The 17863-nt window shown below is 43.9% G+C and overlaps 1 protein-coding gene across 4 annotated transcripts; it reads right to left on the minus strand.

The window, feature by feature from the left end:
* Nucleotides 1-544: 544 nt before the first annotated feature.
* On the minus strand, nt 545-15660 carry LOC106564530 (interleukin enhancer-binding factor 3). 4 transcript variants are annotated; one of them, XM_014130658.3, is made up of 20 exons: nt 15548-15660; nt 14811-14971; nt 14060-14174; nt 12819-13036; nt 12041-12215; nt 11547-11724; nt 9798-9895; nt 9073-9168; nt 8788-8899; nt 8543-8640; nt 8166-8277; nt 7898-8017; nt 7498-7706; nt 6958-7077; nt 6478-6603; nt 5994-6161; nt 3259-3376; nt 2968-3006; nt 1999-2391; nt 545-1349 (listed from the first exon to the last, which is right to left on the minus strand). In XM_014130658.3, exons 2-20 carry the CDS (start codon nt 14933-14935, stop codon nt 1216-1218), a joined length of 2754 nt encoding a protein of 917 aa, XP_013986133.1. In that variant the 5' UTR covers nt 14936-14971; nt 15548-15660; the 3' UTR covers nt 545-1215. The 4 variants fall into 4 exon arrangements, with proteins under 4 accessions (XP_013986133.1, XP_013986132.1, XP_013986130.1 ...); XM_014130657.3 differs by having other exon boundaries at nt 8184-8277; nt 9798-9985; XM_014130655.3 differs by having other exon boundaries at nt 9798-9985.
* Between the last annotated feature and the right edge of the window lie 2203 nt (nt 15661-17863).

A 17863-nucleotide genomic window follows, 5' to 3' on the forward strand; every position in this document is an offset into this window, starting at 1 on the left:
GTGCATTCAGTGGTTATTGGCTAAGTAGAAACTAAAGCATAGCATACCTTCAGAGAAAGCATTTGGGCTATTGGCTCCCAATGCATGAGCCATGATCTGCATCGTAATGTTACTTGTGAGGAACATCCCTGGGATTTTAAAGTGATGCTCAAGATGAGCTAGCTACATAGTCTTTCTAGGCATTTAAAATGTAACCACCGCCAGTCAGGTCAACTATAGGATTTAGTCTATATTCAATACAGAACTAAAAGTAATAAATAACATGTTGGCCTGCAGCATGAAAACATGTCAGGGGATCGGTTGCCATGTGGAGAAGAAGCCTAAACACAGTAGACCTGGGTTCATTAAGTACTTGATACCTTTCAAATACTTTGAACGTTTGCTTTAGGCTGCCTGGAGTTTGAGTTTGCACTTTTGGGACTTTCCTATTGTTTGCATTGCAACAGGCAAGTTCAATCAAGCACAGATAAAAGTATTTGAAATTATTTCAAATAGTATTTAAACCCAGGTCAAAACAGTGGTCAGTGTATGTAAAGTATGACACTTTGCTCCAAAATAAAAGTAATTTATTCTTACAAACAACCAGATACAAGCCTTTTACCGAAACCTTACAATGAAACAGCAATTAACACATTTCCATTGCTCTTTCACATTCAAATCCAAGTTACTGTCAACTTATTTTTGTTTTTTTACCACACTGCTGGTTAATATAATAACAATTAAAACATAAAATAGTGATTCAAATTAAAAATGGAAAGAAAACAAGTCTTTGAAACAGACATTTTAAAAGACTAAGAACAGATTCTCCGTTTACATTCACATTCAACCTCAGGTGGCTTGCCAACAGAAAAACAAAGTGTACATTTTTTTATTGAAAAAAATTATAATAAAAAGACTTGAACAAAACAAGAAGTATATGACCCAAGATAGCATCATTCCGAAAGCGCTATTATTATTTCCTTTTTGTAATCCCTATACAGAACTGAACTACTTGTTAGACACATTTAGGTTACATTTACCACATGGTAAATAAAGAAATGGATAGTCTGGTTTAGGAAATAAAGTGATGGTGAAAATGACTGAGGGTTTAGGATTAATCAATTTTAGATCAATATAATGAAAGTAGAGAAAGACATGAGGGTCTTCTTTTCCTCTGGGGGAAAGCTTTAGAGGGTTGGTGGGGGGCTTGAGAGAGGGATGTGTGTGTGATACCTCCTATTTGTACTGATAGTTCATGTTTCCGTATCCCGTGGGGTAGGAGGTCTGCTGGGTCTGGGGAGAAGCAGCCGCCCCGTAGCCCTGGGAGGAGGCGTTCCCGTACATGCTGAAGCTTGATTGGTTGCCGTAGCCTACGGACCAATGAAACATCAATAAGAACAAGGCATTAAATAATCAACCAATCAGATGCTCTACTAACACTCTTTAAACCATTATTAAGACCACATTTGGATATCAAGTGACTAAAGACAGACCCAATATCAGAAATAATATCAGATAAAAATCTCTATATATTGGTATACACACACATACAGTGCCTTCAGAAAGTATTCCCACTCCTTGACCTTTTTCACATTTTGGTGTGTTACAGCCTGAATTTAAAATGGAATAAATGTGGATTTTTTTTGTCACTGGCCTACACACAATACCCCATAATGTCAAAGTGGAATTATGTTTTTAGAAATGTAAAAATTGGAAAAGCTGAAATGTCTTGAGCTAATAAGTATTCAACCCCTTTGTTATGACAAGGCTAAATACGTTCCAGTATTTAATGAGTTGCATGGACTCACTGTGTGCAATAATGGTGTTTAACATGATTTTTGAATGACTGCCTCATCTCTGTACCCCACACATCATCATTATTATTATTAGTATTATTATCATCATCATCATCAGTAAGAATACTTTCTGAAGGCACTGTTACATCGGGCAGTTACCAGTGTATGAATGCGTGTGAGTGTGTAGGGCCTCCTTTGGCCCCTTATATAGATTTCCACTCACCGTAACTGTACATTTGGCCCCCGGTGACAGAGCTGGGGTAGGCTGTACTGTACATAGAGTAGTCCACCTGTTGTTGCTGGGTCTGTTGGGCTTGAGCCTGAGCTGCAGTCAGCAGACTCTTCTTATCCCCTCCGTAGCCATAACTATAGGGGCTCTGCTGGTCCAGGGGAGGGGGCACCGACTGGTAGGCACCCAGGGAAGATGCACCGACCTGGGCGGTCATGGCGGCCGAGGTGGCGGAGGCGGTTATGGCCGGTGTGGTGTAGGATGATTCGGGGTAGAAGGTGCCGTAGCCGGTGGTGTTGCCGCTGGCGTCTGGCTCTGTGGAGGCGTCACCGGTGGAGGTGGTTGTAGAGGAAGCAGCCTCTGTTGCACCCATACTGTACAGATTGTCTGAGGGAGAGATGGACAATGAAGTTACGATAGTGTGATTGGTAAAGGAGGACATTTAGTATTGGTTGGAGGAACACTTAGCAAATGCTTTGAAGGGGATATCTTTTTGAGAAAAACTGAGAAATGTATAGTGATCGTCTCTGTATCTAAGCCAAACAACTTCAACTAGGAAGTAAAAATACTGTATATTTTCCTTTTAATTAGTCTTATTATGACAAATGCTCAACATTGTGTTGCAGCCCAGCCCCAGCATTCAAGTCAACATGATGGAGAGAGATGCTAGGGTTTAAATAAGAGAAGCAATGTGTAAGTGTTGAGACTCAACTTAGAGGCCAAGGAGGACAGAAAAGGTGATGCAAGGGGGGCACATGGCTATCTAATTCATGGATTTCTAGTGATTATACTTGAAGGAAGGAAGTACTTAAGGAATTCAAATGGGTACCAGTGACTCAATAGACTATAGTGGCTATAGAATAGATAAGGCTAAAGGGATAAGTTACCAAACACAAATTAACACACCTAATCTATCACTCATTAGTTCCCTTGACAACAGTGTGGAGAGAAAAAAACACTTACGATAACCAGAGCCAGCACTGCTTCCATAACGGTAGTTTGCTGTTAACAAGAAAAGAGAGATTTATTACCTTAACGCAAAGGAGCCCAAAAGAGTTGTACGATTTCCTAACAAGCTCTCTAGAACAGTCCGACTATAGGCTTATTGTCTAGTCATTAACTTATTTACTAAATAATTAAAATAAGCCATATTTGAATGATTTTCTGATAACCTCATCTCTGTGAGAACATGCTTTTAAAGGCCTTAAGTCCAGTCTAGATCCTGAGATAGACAGTCCAAGTGAAGTGTCCTACTTTGGTTGTAGCTGCTGCCAGTCGTAGGCTTTCCTCGACCCCTGCCTCGCCCGTGGCCCCGGTTGTTAGGCTCCGTGTCAGTTGGAATGCCTCGAATAGTGCCAAAGCCTGGGATATGCTGTTGAGGGAGGGTCAGAGGTCACTAAAGGGTTCCTACTCATGGTGTCTGTGTGGATTAATTAATGGCTATTCCTAGTCATGATTCTATAGTATTGTGAGGTGCATTACAGTGCGTGTACGAAAGATAAACTCAGCAAAAAAAGAAATGTCCCTTTTTCAGGACCCTGTCTTTCAAAGATATTTGGATTTTTACAAACTAACTTCACAGATCTTCATTGTAAAGGCTTTAAACACTGTTTCCCATGCTTGTTCAATGAACCATAAACAATTAATGAACATGCATCTGTGGAACGGTCGTTAAGACACTAACAGCTTACAGATGGCAATTAAGGTCACAGTTATGAAAACAAAGTTCACTAAAGAGGCCTTTCTACTGACTCTGAAAAACACCAAAAGAAAGATGTCCAGGGTCCCTGCTCATCTGCGTTAACGTGCCTTAGGCATGCTGCAAGGAGGCATGCGGACTGCAGATGTGGCCAGGGCAATAAATTGCAATGTCTGTACTGTGAGACGCCTAAGACAGCATGGAGAGCTGATCGTCCTCGCAGTGGCAGACCACGTGTAACACCTGCACAGGATCGGTACATCCGAACATCACACCTGCGGGGCAGGTACAGGATGGCAACAACAACTGCCCGAGTTATACCAGGAACGCACAATCCCTCCATCAGTGCTCAGACTGTCCGCAATAGGCTGAGAGAGGCTGGACTGAGGGCTTGTAGGCCTGTTGTAAGGCAGGTCCTCACCAGACCTCACCGGCAACAACGTCGCCTATGAGCACAAATCCACCGTCGCTGGACCAGACAGGACTGGCAAAAAGTGCTCTTCACTGACTAGTCGCGGTTTTGTCTCACCAGGGGTGCTGGTCGGATTCGTGTTTATCGTCGAAGGAATGAGGGTTACACCGAGGCCTATACTCAGGAGCAGGATCGATTTGGAGGTGGAGGGTCCGTCATGGTCTGGGGCCGTGTGTCACAGCATCATCGGACTGAGCTTGTTGTCATTGCAGGCAGACATCCTCCTCCCTCATGTGGTACCCTTCCTGCAGGCTCATCCTGACATGACCCTCCAGCATGACAATGCCACCAGCCATACTGCTCGTTCTGTGCGTGATTTCCTGCAAGACAGGAATGTCAGTGTTCTGCCATGGCCAGCGAAGAGCCCGGATCTCAATCCCATTGAGCACGTCTGGGACCTGTTGGATATGAGGGTGAGGGCTAGGGCCATGCCCCACAGAAATGTCCGGGAACTTGCAGGTGCCTTGGTGGAAGAGTGGGGTAACATCTCACAACAAGAACTGGCAAATCTGGTGCAGTCCATGAGGAGGAGTTGCACTGCAGTACTTAACTTCAATAAGGTAAGGGGCAGCATTCGGAATTTTGGATGAAAAGCGTGCCCAAATTAAGCTGCCTGCTACTCAGGCCCAGAAGCTAGGCTATGCATATAATTGGTAGATTTGGATAGAAAACACTAAAGTTTCCAAAACTGTTAAAATAATGTCTGTGTATAACAGAACTGATATGGCAGGCAAAAATCTGAGGAAAATCCACCCAGGAAGTACTATTATTTTGAAAGGCTGTTTTTCCATTGAAAGCCTATCCACCATACAAAGACTTAGGACCCAGTTCACGATCTCTTTGGCTTCTTCTACATGTGGCCAGTCTTTAGGCATTGTTTCAGGCTTTTACTCTGAAAAATGAGGGAGATACATCACTTTCAATGAGTGGACAGTGGAAATTTCCAGACATGAGTCCACCGTGTGATCGGGAGCGCACCTTTCTCGTTTCTCCTTTTCTATTGACGAAGCTTTTGTCCGGTTGAAATATGATTAATTATTTATGACAAAAACAACCTGGAGGATTGATTTTAAACATTGTTTGACATGTTTCTACAAACTTTTTGTACTTTTTTGACTTTTCGTCTGGATGTTGAGAGCGCGTTTTGTGCCTTTGAATTACTGAACTAAACGCACCAACAAAACGGAGGTTTTTGGACATAAAGAGGGACATTATCGAACAAAACAAACATTTGTGTAACATGGAGTCCTGGGAGTGCCACCAGATGAAGATCAAAGGTTAGTGATTCATTTAATCGCTATTTCTGACTTTTGTGAGTCCTCGCCTTGGCTGGAAAATGGCTGTATGGTTTCTTGTGGCTAGGCGCTGACCTAACATAATCGCATGGTGTGCTTTCGCCGTAAAGCCTTTTTGAAATCGGACACCGTAGTTGGATTAACAAGAAGTTTATCTTTAAAATGGTGTATAATACTTGTATGTTTGAGGAATTTTAATTATGGGATTTCTGTTGTTTGAATTTGGCGCCCTGCAATTTCACTGGCTGTTGTCGAGGTGGGACGCGAGCGTCCCAATGATACCAGAGGTTAATGCCGCTGGTGGTCACACCAGATACTGAATGTTACTTTTGATTTTGACCCCCCCCCCCCTTTGTTCAGGGACACATTCCATTTCTGTTAGTCACATGTCTGTGGAACTTGTTCAGTTTATATCTCAGTTGTTATGTTCATACAAATATTTACACGTTAAGTTTGCTGAAAATAAACACAGTTGACAGTGAGAGGACGTTTCTTTTTTTGCTGAGTTTATATCATGTCTTACCATGGAAGTGTATGTGACTGGTTTCTTCTTCTTGGGGTCAGAGTGAGGGTTATAGTAGGGCCCCGCCCCCTCGGGGAAGAGTTTGTCCAAAGCAGCTAAGGCTGCGTAGGCTTTGGCCTCCTTCTTGTTGGAGCCTCGACCTTTGAACTTCTGTCCATCTACCTCCACCTGTGAGTGGCGGAGGTGGTAACAAAGAGACACATGCTGGTTACTGTGTTTCCACATCCTGCTCTGTCAACTACATCTGGGCCCATATTCATAAAGCGTCTCAGAGTGGTAGTGCTGATCTAGGATCGTAATGAATAAGATTCTACATAAACATGGGGGACCTGATCCTAGATCAGTACTTCTACTCTGAGATGCTTTGTTGATACGAGCTCTGACCTTACTGGTTATTCATCTACTCTAGTTTTCAAATCCTTGCGCAATGAATCAATAGAATTGTCCCAAGCATGCAAACCCCGCCCATCTGCTACTGACTGACCTCCATGACGAAGCACTTGTCATGGCTGCCCCCGGTCTCAGCAGAGAGCTCGTACTTCAGGCTGCGTCTCTTCTCGTTCAGCTCCATCACTGGGTTCTTCCCGTGCTTGGTGAGGATGGGACCGTTCTGATAGTATGGAAGACATAGCAGAACAGTCAAGTCCAATGAACATCAACAACAACTCTATTGCAACATAACTGCTTTATGAAAGTATACTGTGAGATTCTGGCATTTAAGCCCTTGTTCTACGTACCCAGAGTCAGAAACTCACGGATACCATTTTTATGTTGTTACATGCAGTAGGAAGGAAGTGGTAGTTTCATAAGCTAATGCTAACTATCGTTAGCGCAATGAATGGAAGTCTACAGGTACAGTAGCAATGCTTTGTGCTGCTTTATGAAAGTATATTAAGTCAACCATTTTAAAAAAGTCACAGGGAAAAGTCAGAAAACATAGGAGATATGAAGAGAGAATGACTACCTCGTCAGATGCCATGGACGCATCACTTGCTGTAGGTGTGGATGGTACGTTGGCTCCTCCCTCTTCGCCTGGTTCAATCTTCACATCCGCCCCAGTGGGCAGGCCCAACTTCTGCAGGACCTGAGACGGACAGGGAGAGAGAGGACTTGGTGGACGGCAGCCATTATAAACAGAGTCAATACAGACGACAACGCATTCAATGCAAAACCAGTGGATTACATTCTTCGAGAACAATGACATAACACTTTGATGACAGCAAGCGAGGGTTACAGAGAGAGGAGAAAGACTACTGTTTCTTTCAAAGAGAGTAACATTTGATTTCAGGGACCAACTTGTGTTGTACCAGTTAACCATCATCTTAAAGGGATAGTGTGAGATGTGTCTAGTTACCCAGAGTCGTGGATACCATTTTTGTCTCTACGTGCAGTATGAAGGAACGTGCAGGTAGTTTTGCACGCTAATGCTAACTAATGATAGCACAATGACTGGAAGTCTACTGGTACAGCTAGCATGTTTTCGCCTAGGCATACAATCCCTTACCTTGGCAGCTAGGTGGAGTTTGGCTGTGCGTTTGGACGGCCCTGAGGCCTCGTATGTATCGCCGTCCACGTCTACGGACATGGTGAACACTGGGAAGTGCACTGGACCGCTCTGACCCGTCAGACGGTACTGCAGACCAGGCTTGTGCTGGTTGAGACGCATCAGGGCGTTCATGGCCATAGGAGAGTCCCCGGGCTTCTCTTCTGTGGCTGGGGGAAGGGAGAGTGAAAGAGAGACAGGGAGCGATAGTGAGAAAGAGAGATGGGGGAGGGGGGAGAAAGAAAGGGAAAAAGAGAGAGAGAGCATATCAGAACAGGAACAAATGTAACCTCCTCAGAAAGAGCCTCAATGGTAGAATAGCTACGAAATATCCCATTCGAAGACCACTTCGGATACATACACGACTTTCTAGGAAATTTTGGATATTTCTGGAACTTCCTCTTCTTGCTGTCGTCTCCCCCTTTGTCCGCGGCATCATGAGGTCTCTTGGGAGGGTAGGTGGAACTGGCCAGGATCTGAGCTGGTAGGTACATGGAAAAGGGACAAGGTTCAGGAAAAGTTCAAAATCACAACACATCAAGACTACTACTAGACAGCTAATATGAAAGTCACATTTGAGAAGCATGGGACAGGCCAGGAAGATCGCCAAAAACTGAGGGGATACTAACAACCGTAGTTTCTGAGACCTGGCCCTATGGTTCTCCTTGGTTCCCTGGCAGGCAGGGAATCCATCCCCAGCACCTTGTACAGCTGTCCGAACGCAGACAACCTTAGGGCATGCTGACAGGGAAAAACAAACATAGAACACAGTCAATCACAAAAGGAAGCACATAGGAGAGAATAACACAATTGATATTCTACCTGGGGCGTGTTAAGGACGCAACATAACAGAAATTTCAGCGACAAAAATCTTTTGGGTAGAACAGATAATATCGTTTTTCAAGTAGAGTAGGGAATCATGTCAGATCCATTTGTTACAATTCTACCTGGAACGTTATAGGCATAAATATTTCACCTAACCGAATAAAACTGATGCCTGTTTTACCTGGGCACTCTGTGTAATGTCTTCACGTTGCTGAGTGTCCAGGTGGCTGATGGCGTCCACATTCTCCTTCTCGCAAGGGTCCTTGATACCCGGACCATCTTTGAACAACAGAAGAACATTTGAATTAGTTTAATTTAGTGGACGTCATTTCTACATTGTTCTGAGAGGTGTTCCGCAAGGCTATGCTCTAGGCCCTATATTTTCTCTATTTACCCGATACAGGTCTTTAGGGATAAAAGACTTACCGGCCATCAGGATTCCAGACGCCAAGCACTCTAGAACTCTGCGGAAAGACTCTCCTGCTCCCATTGGCCGATCGCAGGTTCCAATGGCCTTCTCACACAGCAGCTCTAAAGGCTAGACAGAACAGAGAGAGAACAGTAGTTAATGAATCTAGTTCAGACCTGGATCCCACCGCTTCCACCAAATGAAATAATATTTATTTACATATATTTCATAATTTATTGTATATGACATGTATATCATTATAGTCAATATTACATGTATTATATTAGTTTGACTTGACTCACCCATCCTCTGAGTGGAGCCCAGGTGGGGACACGGTTACACAGGTCTCTCATGATACGGATCACGATGGCGGCCGACTTCAGGTCGTTGACCTTAGCCTGAGAGAGACAAGCACGGGCCGAGCTAAGTCAAAGAGGGTGCGATATCCAACGACCTACCTACCTAGAGCACTGGCAAATAAAAAATAAAAAGGGGTGCAATATTCCAGTAGCCTCACGAGCCGCATGATCCCGCGAGCTTACATGAATGCGCGCTGCAGGCAGCTCACGAGGCTAATATTCCTGGACAGCACAAAGGAAAAGTGTGATACGAGTCGAATTCAACCAATTGTGTACGTACTGAGTCATCAGGAATATTGCACCCAGGGTAGCATAGGAAGGTTAGTGCAGTATCCCTCCAATATACCATTGGAGCCAAATAATTAGGAGGGAAAGGGGATACCTAGTCAGCTGCACAACTTAATGTATTCAACCAAAATGTGCATTTAACCCAATCCCTCTGAACGAGCGATGGTTACATAGTGTTTAGGGACCCTTAAAAACAACGTAGCTACAATATAATTTGTACTAGCAAATAACAGCAATATAGTTCCAAGGAAGACAGAATGAAATCATAGAAAACAATGAGGCATTGTGAGAGCATACAAACTCACAACTCATTATGGGATAAGGCAGAATAAAAGGCACATTTGAACACTTTATTTGACAAGTAAAGACAGGATGCAAACCTGGAACCACTTGGCGTGGCGGAGAGATGCCAAGGCAGTTAGGCATTTCTGCCTGTCCAGAACGTCCGCCGGCGCATCGCTGTCGACCGTTAGCTTTTCTATTGGTCGATGGGTGGGATAAGAAGACAAGGTACGGTTTGACCAAGGGGGGGGTTCTGTCTCGAGGCTCGGGGAGGAGGCAGCTTTTCCTAAGGCAGGACAAGGACTTCTACATCTGCATTGCTTGCTGTTTGGGGTTTTAGACTGGGTTTCTGTACAGCACTTTGTGACATCGGCTGGTGTAAAAAGGGCTTTATGAATAAATTTGATTGAAGGGGACTCCCCGCATTTATAGAGAATGGATTTACCCACCCACCCTGTAGCACAAAACCCTATGCTAGGTCTAAGTGATGAGAGTGTACTCTAGCCATCAGATTCACAGTGGGTACCAGAGCATAATATTTCTCAATATAAGGTTTTGCTGGGGGGGATTTCTTAGTCTTAATCAATCCTAGTCTTAGTACCCCTTCCCTCCGCCCCAGTGGTTTGGGTCATACTGCTCTGCCCCTTTCCGAGACAGAATGAGATGCCAGTTGGTCAAAGGTCCAGCGTCCCTAAAAACTGACACACTAGAAGGCTTAGTAAGAGAGAATCAATCAGGTTTGGAATTACTGTACAAGGCAGTTGGAATCAGAATGCATCTGTGGTCGGCTCAGTACTGCAGCAAAACTGATGACTGCTTGGCTTCAGCTTGGCTTCCCCCAGCAACCAAATCTGGCCTTGATCCAAGACAAGGCCATTTTCTTGGAGGACGTAGCTACTAAAGCTGATTAAACTCAAAATGCCCTTTTCCTGACTTAATTAGATCACATTCATCCCTTTTGCCTCGCTCTCACATACACCTCCATGCATTACTCACTCACACACACATATTGCTCTCTCTCACATACACTTTCCCTTCCATATCCTTTGCTTGTGACTGGTTGTGTTCCCATTCAACCAGGCAGGTCAAAGGAAGGGTCCAAAAACATTACCTGTCATGCCGATCAGTTTTGCTGCAATACGAGCCTCACGTTACACTGTTCTGCATTAAAAACACATGCAATCAAATCTATATCCGCGCATTGGCTGGCATTCTCAGAAAAGCCTTCATTTCTTAACTTGAACAATACAATTAACTGTAAATTAAGTCGTACATTACTGTTATTAAAATCATCAAAAACATTATTACACAATGCATTATTAACGACTAAAAGAGGCATTGTAGCGATGAAGATTGTCGCCGTTTTGTTACATAATTACAGCGAATAGAAGAACTCTGAGCTCCAGTGAAGAACCAATCAGATTGTTTGTTCACTGTCATCGGTTCTAAAGTAGCCACTGTGCAGGTTCCACTAACCTCTATATTGACTGATCAGGTATTTAAATGGTGTCTCAGTGTATGGATCAGTAGGGAGCTGCACAGTAACATGCTTTAAGTGAATAGTAACACACAGATTATCAGCTGTTGCTGTAGCTGATCTGAAGTTGCCTGCTGTTAAGTGCAGTCCAGGGCTGCCTACATTCAGCAAAGCACAATGTTGTGGAACATTGCAGATAGAAGTATCACACATAATATCTATTGGTGCACATATCACAAATAGATCTCTACATCATATTTCTATCCGAGACGTCCCACAACGCTGTGCCCTGAACACAGCCGTGGTACTGTTGGGTAGTCCCAGCCTCCTGGCCTGGTTTGAGGCTGGTCCCTGGGAGGGGGGGTCATACCTCCAGGTGGTCCTTCCAGGGGGGTGGTAGCTCCGGCACCCTCTGGCTCAGCCTCCATGCGGATCATGGGGGAGGTCAGGTGAATGGTTAGGGTCAGGACGGGCTCCTTGATGCTCTTGATCACAATCTCCGCCTCCTCTGGGATCTGGGTGACCTCGTACTTGTCCTCTGTGACGAGCTTTAGTAGAGTTGGAATGATGGGAAAATAAATCAGTTAGGATTTTGGCTTACAGAAGGGTTGGCTTGGCTTACAGTACAGAAAGAGAGAGAGACAATATTAGCATAGAGGCGGCACCTTTCACAACCAAAAATACCTTTTTAAATATAGGTCCTATTGCAACTCTCTCGGTCACTCTCATACTCTCACTTCAAAACGACCAAAGAGAGAGAGCGTTAACATCATCGAAGGATATCGGTCTCCATTGGGAAAGAGGTCTTCTGAGCACAATGGGACTTCCTGGTTGAGTAAAGGTTAAATGAAATAGATACACTACCTCAATCTGGGTGGAGAGGTTCTCAGCCACCTTCTTGAGCAGGGTGACGGTGGGTTTCTCAGTGCAGAGCAGCACCAGCTCCAGGTCCATGTCTCCCTTCAGCAGCAGGCCCTTGGCCACCAGGCCCACCCTCATCACCCCACGCAGGATACGCTCTGGAGGGGGAGCCACCTCACTGGGACAGGGGAGGGAGTACCAAGGAAATGCTTATTCAGAGACAAATGCAATAAGTAAATCTACAAGATATGAAGAACCACACATATCCAAGATTAGATGTACTGTTATCCTTCACTTTTCTTTCTCTCTAAAAATGCATCTTGCCTTCCTATGTTGAATTATTCATTACATTTTAGACTTTTAGCAGATGCTCTTATCCAGAATGACTTACAGGAGCAAATAGGGTTACGTGCCTTGCTCAAGAGGACCAACAGATTTTTCACCTAGTCGGCTTGGGGATTCGAACTAGCGACCTTTCGGTTACTGACGAAACGCTCTTAACCACTAGGCTACCTGCAGCCTAAGAGTCACAGAGGTGAAATGACTATGCACAGATAATAAACAGCAAGTAGCAGCAGTGAACAAAAGGCAGGGAGGGGGGTAGAAGCTGTTGAGGAGCCTTTTGGTCCTAGACTTGGTGCTCCGGTACCGCTTGCCGTGCGGTAGCAGAGAGAACAGTCTATGACTTGGGTGACTGGAGTCTGACAATTTTACGGGCTTTCCTCTGACACCACCTGGTATAGGTCCTGCAGTACCAGGGTCTTTGATCAGTCTTTCTTACCTCTCCTCTGCCCCCTCCACAGGTACAGGCGCCACCCCGACTCCGGCCTCCACATCCAGCAGGTCAGAGACGGTCTTGAGGGCACACTCCACGTGGGAGATGACTGTCTGCACCGCCTCCAGCTCCTCAGACGATGGGTACACTGCCGCGTGCTTCGCCATCATGTGTCGGTCGTCGCTCACGAAGATACGCATGGGAGGCGTGCGCACCGGAGGGGCCTGGAAGAGAGAAGGTAAGATGGAAAAGGGTAAGTGAGATGTGGGTCGTGTTCAGTTGGGCACACAGTAGGAAAACGATTTGTAAGGGAAAACTGAAATCTATGTTCTTATTGTAATAAATCAACCGTGCGTCTTGCCTTTTTGAATGCCCAGCTATCTATAGGCAGATGTTCGTTCCACAACACAAAATTCTAAAACAGGCTAGTTTTGTCTCCTCTAGTCTCTCCTTATATTGGCTGTTAGATGTGAAGTAGACTTATTTTACTTTAATGCTTTTGGGTAAAGTTTGTTAACTTAAATTTCTTTTAAAATGTTATGGTATTAAAACAACTATTGTATTTTCATGGCGGTCTTCATCCATAATTGTCGGTTACATGATTATACAGTTACCATGCCAGCCCTAAGCACTGCTTTAACTTGTTCCAATGGAATAGGATGTGTGTGAATGATCTGGAAAACCAGTATGACTAGTAAGTACAAATAGACTGAGGGGAAAAACTGCGACTGGAAAATTATAGTTACTGTATCATCTACAACTTCTGCATTTACATGCCTCTTAGCAAGAAGGGAAATAAAATATTTTATTAATGGCCATCATGTTGGAAACAAATCATAGGACCATTTGTCCAACATATCAAAGTAGGTGCAATTGGCTTCTCGTGTTGGCCTATAAACAGTATGCATAGCAGAGGAGGCTTGTGAGGGGAGGAAGGCTCATAGTAATGGCTAGAACAGAGTGAATGGAATGGTATTAAACACATCACAGTTTCCAAGGGCTTGATACCATCCCATCCACTCCATTCTAGCCATTATAATGAGCCATCCTCCCCTCTCCAGCCTTCTGTGCTGTACAGGTGAAACAAATTGTTCTTCAAGTAGAATTCAACACAACACCTAGGGATAATTCTGATTCTCCAAACCTTGTGTTCTTTCGGAGGTGACAGGCATGAGCCAGCGCTACATTCAAACACACAGGGAATTTGTATTGACATGAAGGGAAACGGTCGAGGTGGAAGTTTGAACCTCAGTTTGGAGTCGGTTCTCCTCCATCTCCTGTATGGCGGCGATGTACTCATCGTACTGCCTCAGCTCCTCCTCGTAACAGAGACAGTCATACCAGTAGCGCAGCTCCTCATATCTGGGAGGGGAGAGAGACACAAAGTAGTTAGAATAGAAACCAATTACAGTACTAAGTTCACCTCTGTAGATTCAACATCGACCAATTTTGGCAGAGATTAGTGCAACCTTTGGAGCGAATTGAAATGCCTTGTGTGTAGAAATACTACATTGTAGTTGTCATAATGTAACATTATTATAACCAGTCAATGTGTGAAATAAGAGTAAAGGCATGGATGAGAGAAGGCACTGCTCTTCAGTCAAAGTGTTCCTTGCATTTCCCCCCACTAATGGTTAAAGTAAAATTCCACCCAACAACTCTTAGTCCATTGTTGATATAGTCCCAAAATATTTTGCATGCCAGAAATAGTTTTCCAGACATAACTTTCAAAATACATAAATACAGCCAGTATGATGCATTTTGCACCATATAATGCAAATCCATCATACCGGCTATATTTTTGTATTTTGAAAGTTATATGTCTGGAAAACTCTATATTTCTGACATGCAAAACATTTTGGGACTATATCAACAATGGATTAATGAAACAAATACCCAAATATAGTTTTAGGTGTAGTTTTCCTTTAAGGTTAGGATTGGGGATGTGGATCCTAGATCTATACCTCATTGAAACTTCACCCTGGAGCGATACAGTACCTGTCAAAGTCGTGTGGTAGCAGGCGATGGCCTCGCTGTATCAGGCTGTCCCAGTACAGGAGCTCTTCATAGGCCTGCCGTTCGTCCCAGACTGCATCTGGCACTGGCTCTGCTGCCATAGCCATGAGCTTGTCTTTTTACTGCCACCTGTGTGACACCTGCTGTAGCCATAGAAACAGAAACACTGAAAATCACTCTCTCTACAATGCACCACCTCATGATAAACACATGGTAAAGAAAACTATATACCGTTTGTATAAAAACATTTGGTGAAACTGCAGTTAGTGTGACGTACGGCAGGCTTGTACATCACGTGACATCCCTGAGGTAACTACCTAGCTAACATTCGTAAACATACCAGGGAGTTGGACAACGACGTGCAGGTAAACTATGCTAACTAACTGTTTGTTTACCACCAAATGTGTAAGCAGCTGTCCATACCGCTTTTGATAATTTGGGTTTAAAACAAAATTAAACACGCGGCAAACCAATAATTATTGGGCTAACAGAATTTCTTTTCAACCTGCGGTGCCGACGCCATTGTTATGGCAAGATAGCTAGAATGATACTACCAGATCAGAGACCGTACCAGATGCTGTAGTTAGCAAGGTAAGCTAATACTTTTTTGACGCTTAATTCAGCACATAACTGCAATTAAATACATCGCTAGCAGAATGTCTGTATTAATTTACAAACACTAAAGTAACAACCTTTTCTAGATCGTTAAAAACACTCACCTGAGAAAGAAGGAGGCACGGTAATGTCGCGCTATTTGGGGGCGTGGAGCTGCGCGGTGTCGCGCAATAATGACGTCTTTTAGCAACACCTTGCTGGTTCCTTCTTCTGTGGGACAATGGCGGACTACAACCACAAAAGGTGTATTGCCGCCACCCACTGGACGGGTTGAAAAACCAAAACAAGGTAAAAAATAAAATCCATATGTGATAGGGAAACTAACTTAATACACCTAAATAAAAATAGTACATTGACCAAAACAAAACTCCTACTTCTTCCTTCTTTCAAATCTCCATATCTCCCTTCTCACGCTCTAGGGCCTGAAAGGGTGGTATGGCTTGTGACAATATTTCAATGTAACTCATCCACTGTGAAGTCTTCCAGTTCCAGGAACCGCTCTGCCACATCCACAATGATACCTATTTTCCTATACCTTCTCTCCACCTTGGCAGGGCCATTAATCACCATAGCTATGAAGGCCACCTTCTTAACCTTTAAATGCCAGGTCCTGCTGGTGAAAGGCAACCCCTGCAGCCTCCAGTGAAGGCCTAACTACCACCATCAACTCTTCAGGAGCACCTTTCAAACCCTCAACCCTTTTAACAGCTGCTGCATATGAAATACTCTGGACATCCCTGGATTTGGCCACCTCATTCTCTTTCACCCTTGTAGGGCAATCGAAAAATGTAGCTTCATGGTTCCCACCACAATTGCAACATGTCACATTTTCCTTACTTTTAAAACACATGATATGATATTTTCCACAACTTGGACATCTCGGTTTCTCCCTTCTGCAAACGCTTGAAACATGACCAAAAGCTTTACAATGGTCACACTCCATTGGTCTTGTGATAAATGCTGTGACTCTGTAGTTTATATACCCCAACTGCACTTGAGTAGGGAGAGACTCCATATCAACAAATAAAAGAACAGATAAACTCTTCACTTTTTCACCATTCACACGATTCATCCGACATTCATCAATCACTCCAGGAATATTTTTAATCTCTTCAAAATCGACTTCTCACGATATGCCAGATATAACCCCCTTGAGGGGTGCCCTGTTCCGAAGAGACACACACGACACTTCAAACTTATCAAATCGGGTGAGACGCAACGCACGTTCCTTCTGATCCGCAGAAGCACAACAAATCTAAACAAGCCCGCCTCTCGTGATCCTCACAGCCTTCACTTTACCCAGCACTCTCTCCACCAGTTTGGATATCTCAAATAACACCTGGCTGCCACCTACTGTAGGCCATATCTAGGCCATATCTAGGCCATATCTAGGCCATATCTAGGCCTATAGTAGGTGGCAGCCAGGTGTTATTTGAGATATCCAAACTGGTGGAGATACATTTGAAGTCGGAGGTTTACGTACACCATAGCCAAATACATTTAAACTCAGTTTTTCAAAATTCCTGACATTTAGTCCGAGTAAAAATTTCCTATCTTAGGTCAGTTAGGATCACCACTTTATTATATGAATGTGAAATGTCAGAATAAAGTAAAGAGAATGATTTATTTATTTTATCACATTCACAGTAGGTCAGAAGTTTACATACACTCAATTAGTATTTGGTAGCATTGCCTTTAAATTGTTTAACTTGAGTCAAACGTTTCAGGTAGCCTTCCACAAGCTTCCCACAATAAGTTTGGTGAATTTTGCCCCATTCCTCCTGACAGAGCTGGTGTAACTGAGTCAGGTTTGTAGGCCTCCTTGCTCAGACACACTTTTTTAGTTTTGCCCACAAATTTTGGTGTTCTTCGGCTTGCAAGCCTCCCCCTTTTTCCTCCAAACATAACGATGGTGATTATGGCCAAACTGTTCTATTTTTGTTTCATCAGACCAGAGGACATTTCTCCAAAACGATCTTTGTCCCCATGTGCAGTTGCAAACCGTAGTCTGGCTTTTTTATGGCGGTTTTGGAGCAGTGGCTTCTTCCTTGCTGAGCGGCCTTTCAGGTTATGTCGATATAGGACTATTTTTACTGTGGATATAGATACTTTTGTACCTGTTTCCTCCAGCATCTTCACAAGGTCCTTTGCTGTTGTTCTGAGATTGATTTGCACTTTTCGCACCAACGTACGTTCATTTCTAGGAGAGAGAACGCGTCTCCTTCCTGAGCGGTATGACGGCTGCGTGGTCCCATGGTGTTTATACTTGCGTACTATTGTTTGTACAGATGAACGTGGTACCTTCAGGCATTTGGAAATTGCTCCCAAAGACGAACCAGACTTGTGGAGGTCTACAATTTTTTTCTGAGGTCTTGGCTGATTTCATATGATTGTCCCATGATGTCAAGCAAAGAGGCGTG

Source organism: Salmo salar, chromosome 12, assembly GCF_965601325.2.
Source record: "Salmo salar chromosome 12, fSalSal1, whole genome shotgun sequence".
In the NCBI taxonomy this organism is placed as follows: Eukaryota; Metazoa; Chordata; class Actinopteri; order Salmoniformes; family Salmonidae; genus Salmo; species Salmo salar.

Excerpts from the sequence above, each read along its gene's own strand:
- LOC106564530 (XM_014130655.3), bottom strand. The coding sequence starts at position 14,935 with ATGGCTATGGCAGCAGAGCCAGTGCCAGATGCAGTCTGGGACGAACGG. Across the intron at positions 8,900-9,072 it reads GGGCTCCACTCAGAGGATGG|CCTTTAGAGCTGCTGTGTGA; the intron begins GTGAGTCAAGTC and ends TGTTCTGTCTAG. Across the intron at positions 6,162-6,477 it reads ACAAGTGCTTCGTCATGGAG|GTGGAGGTAGATGGACAGAA; the intron begins GTCAGTCAGTAG and ends CGCCACTCACAG.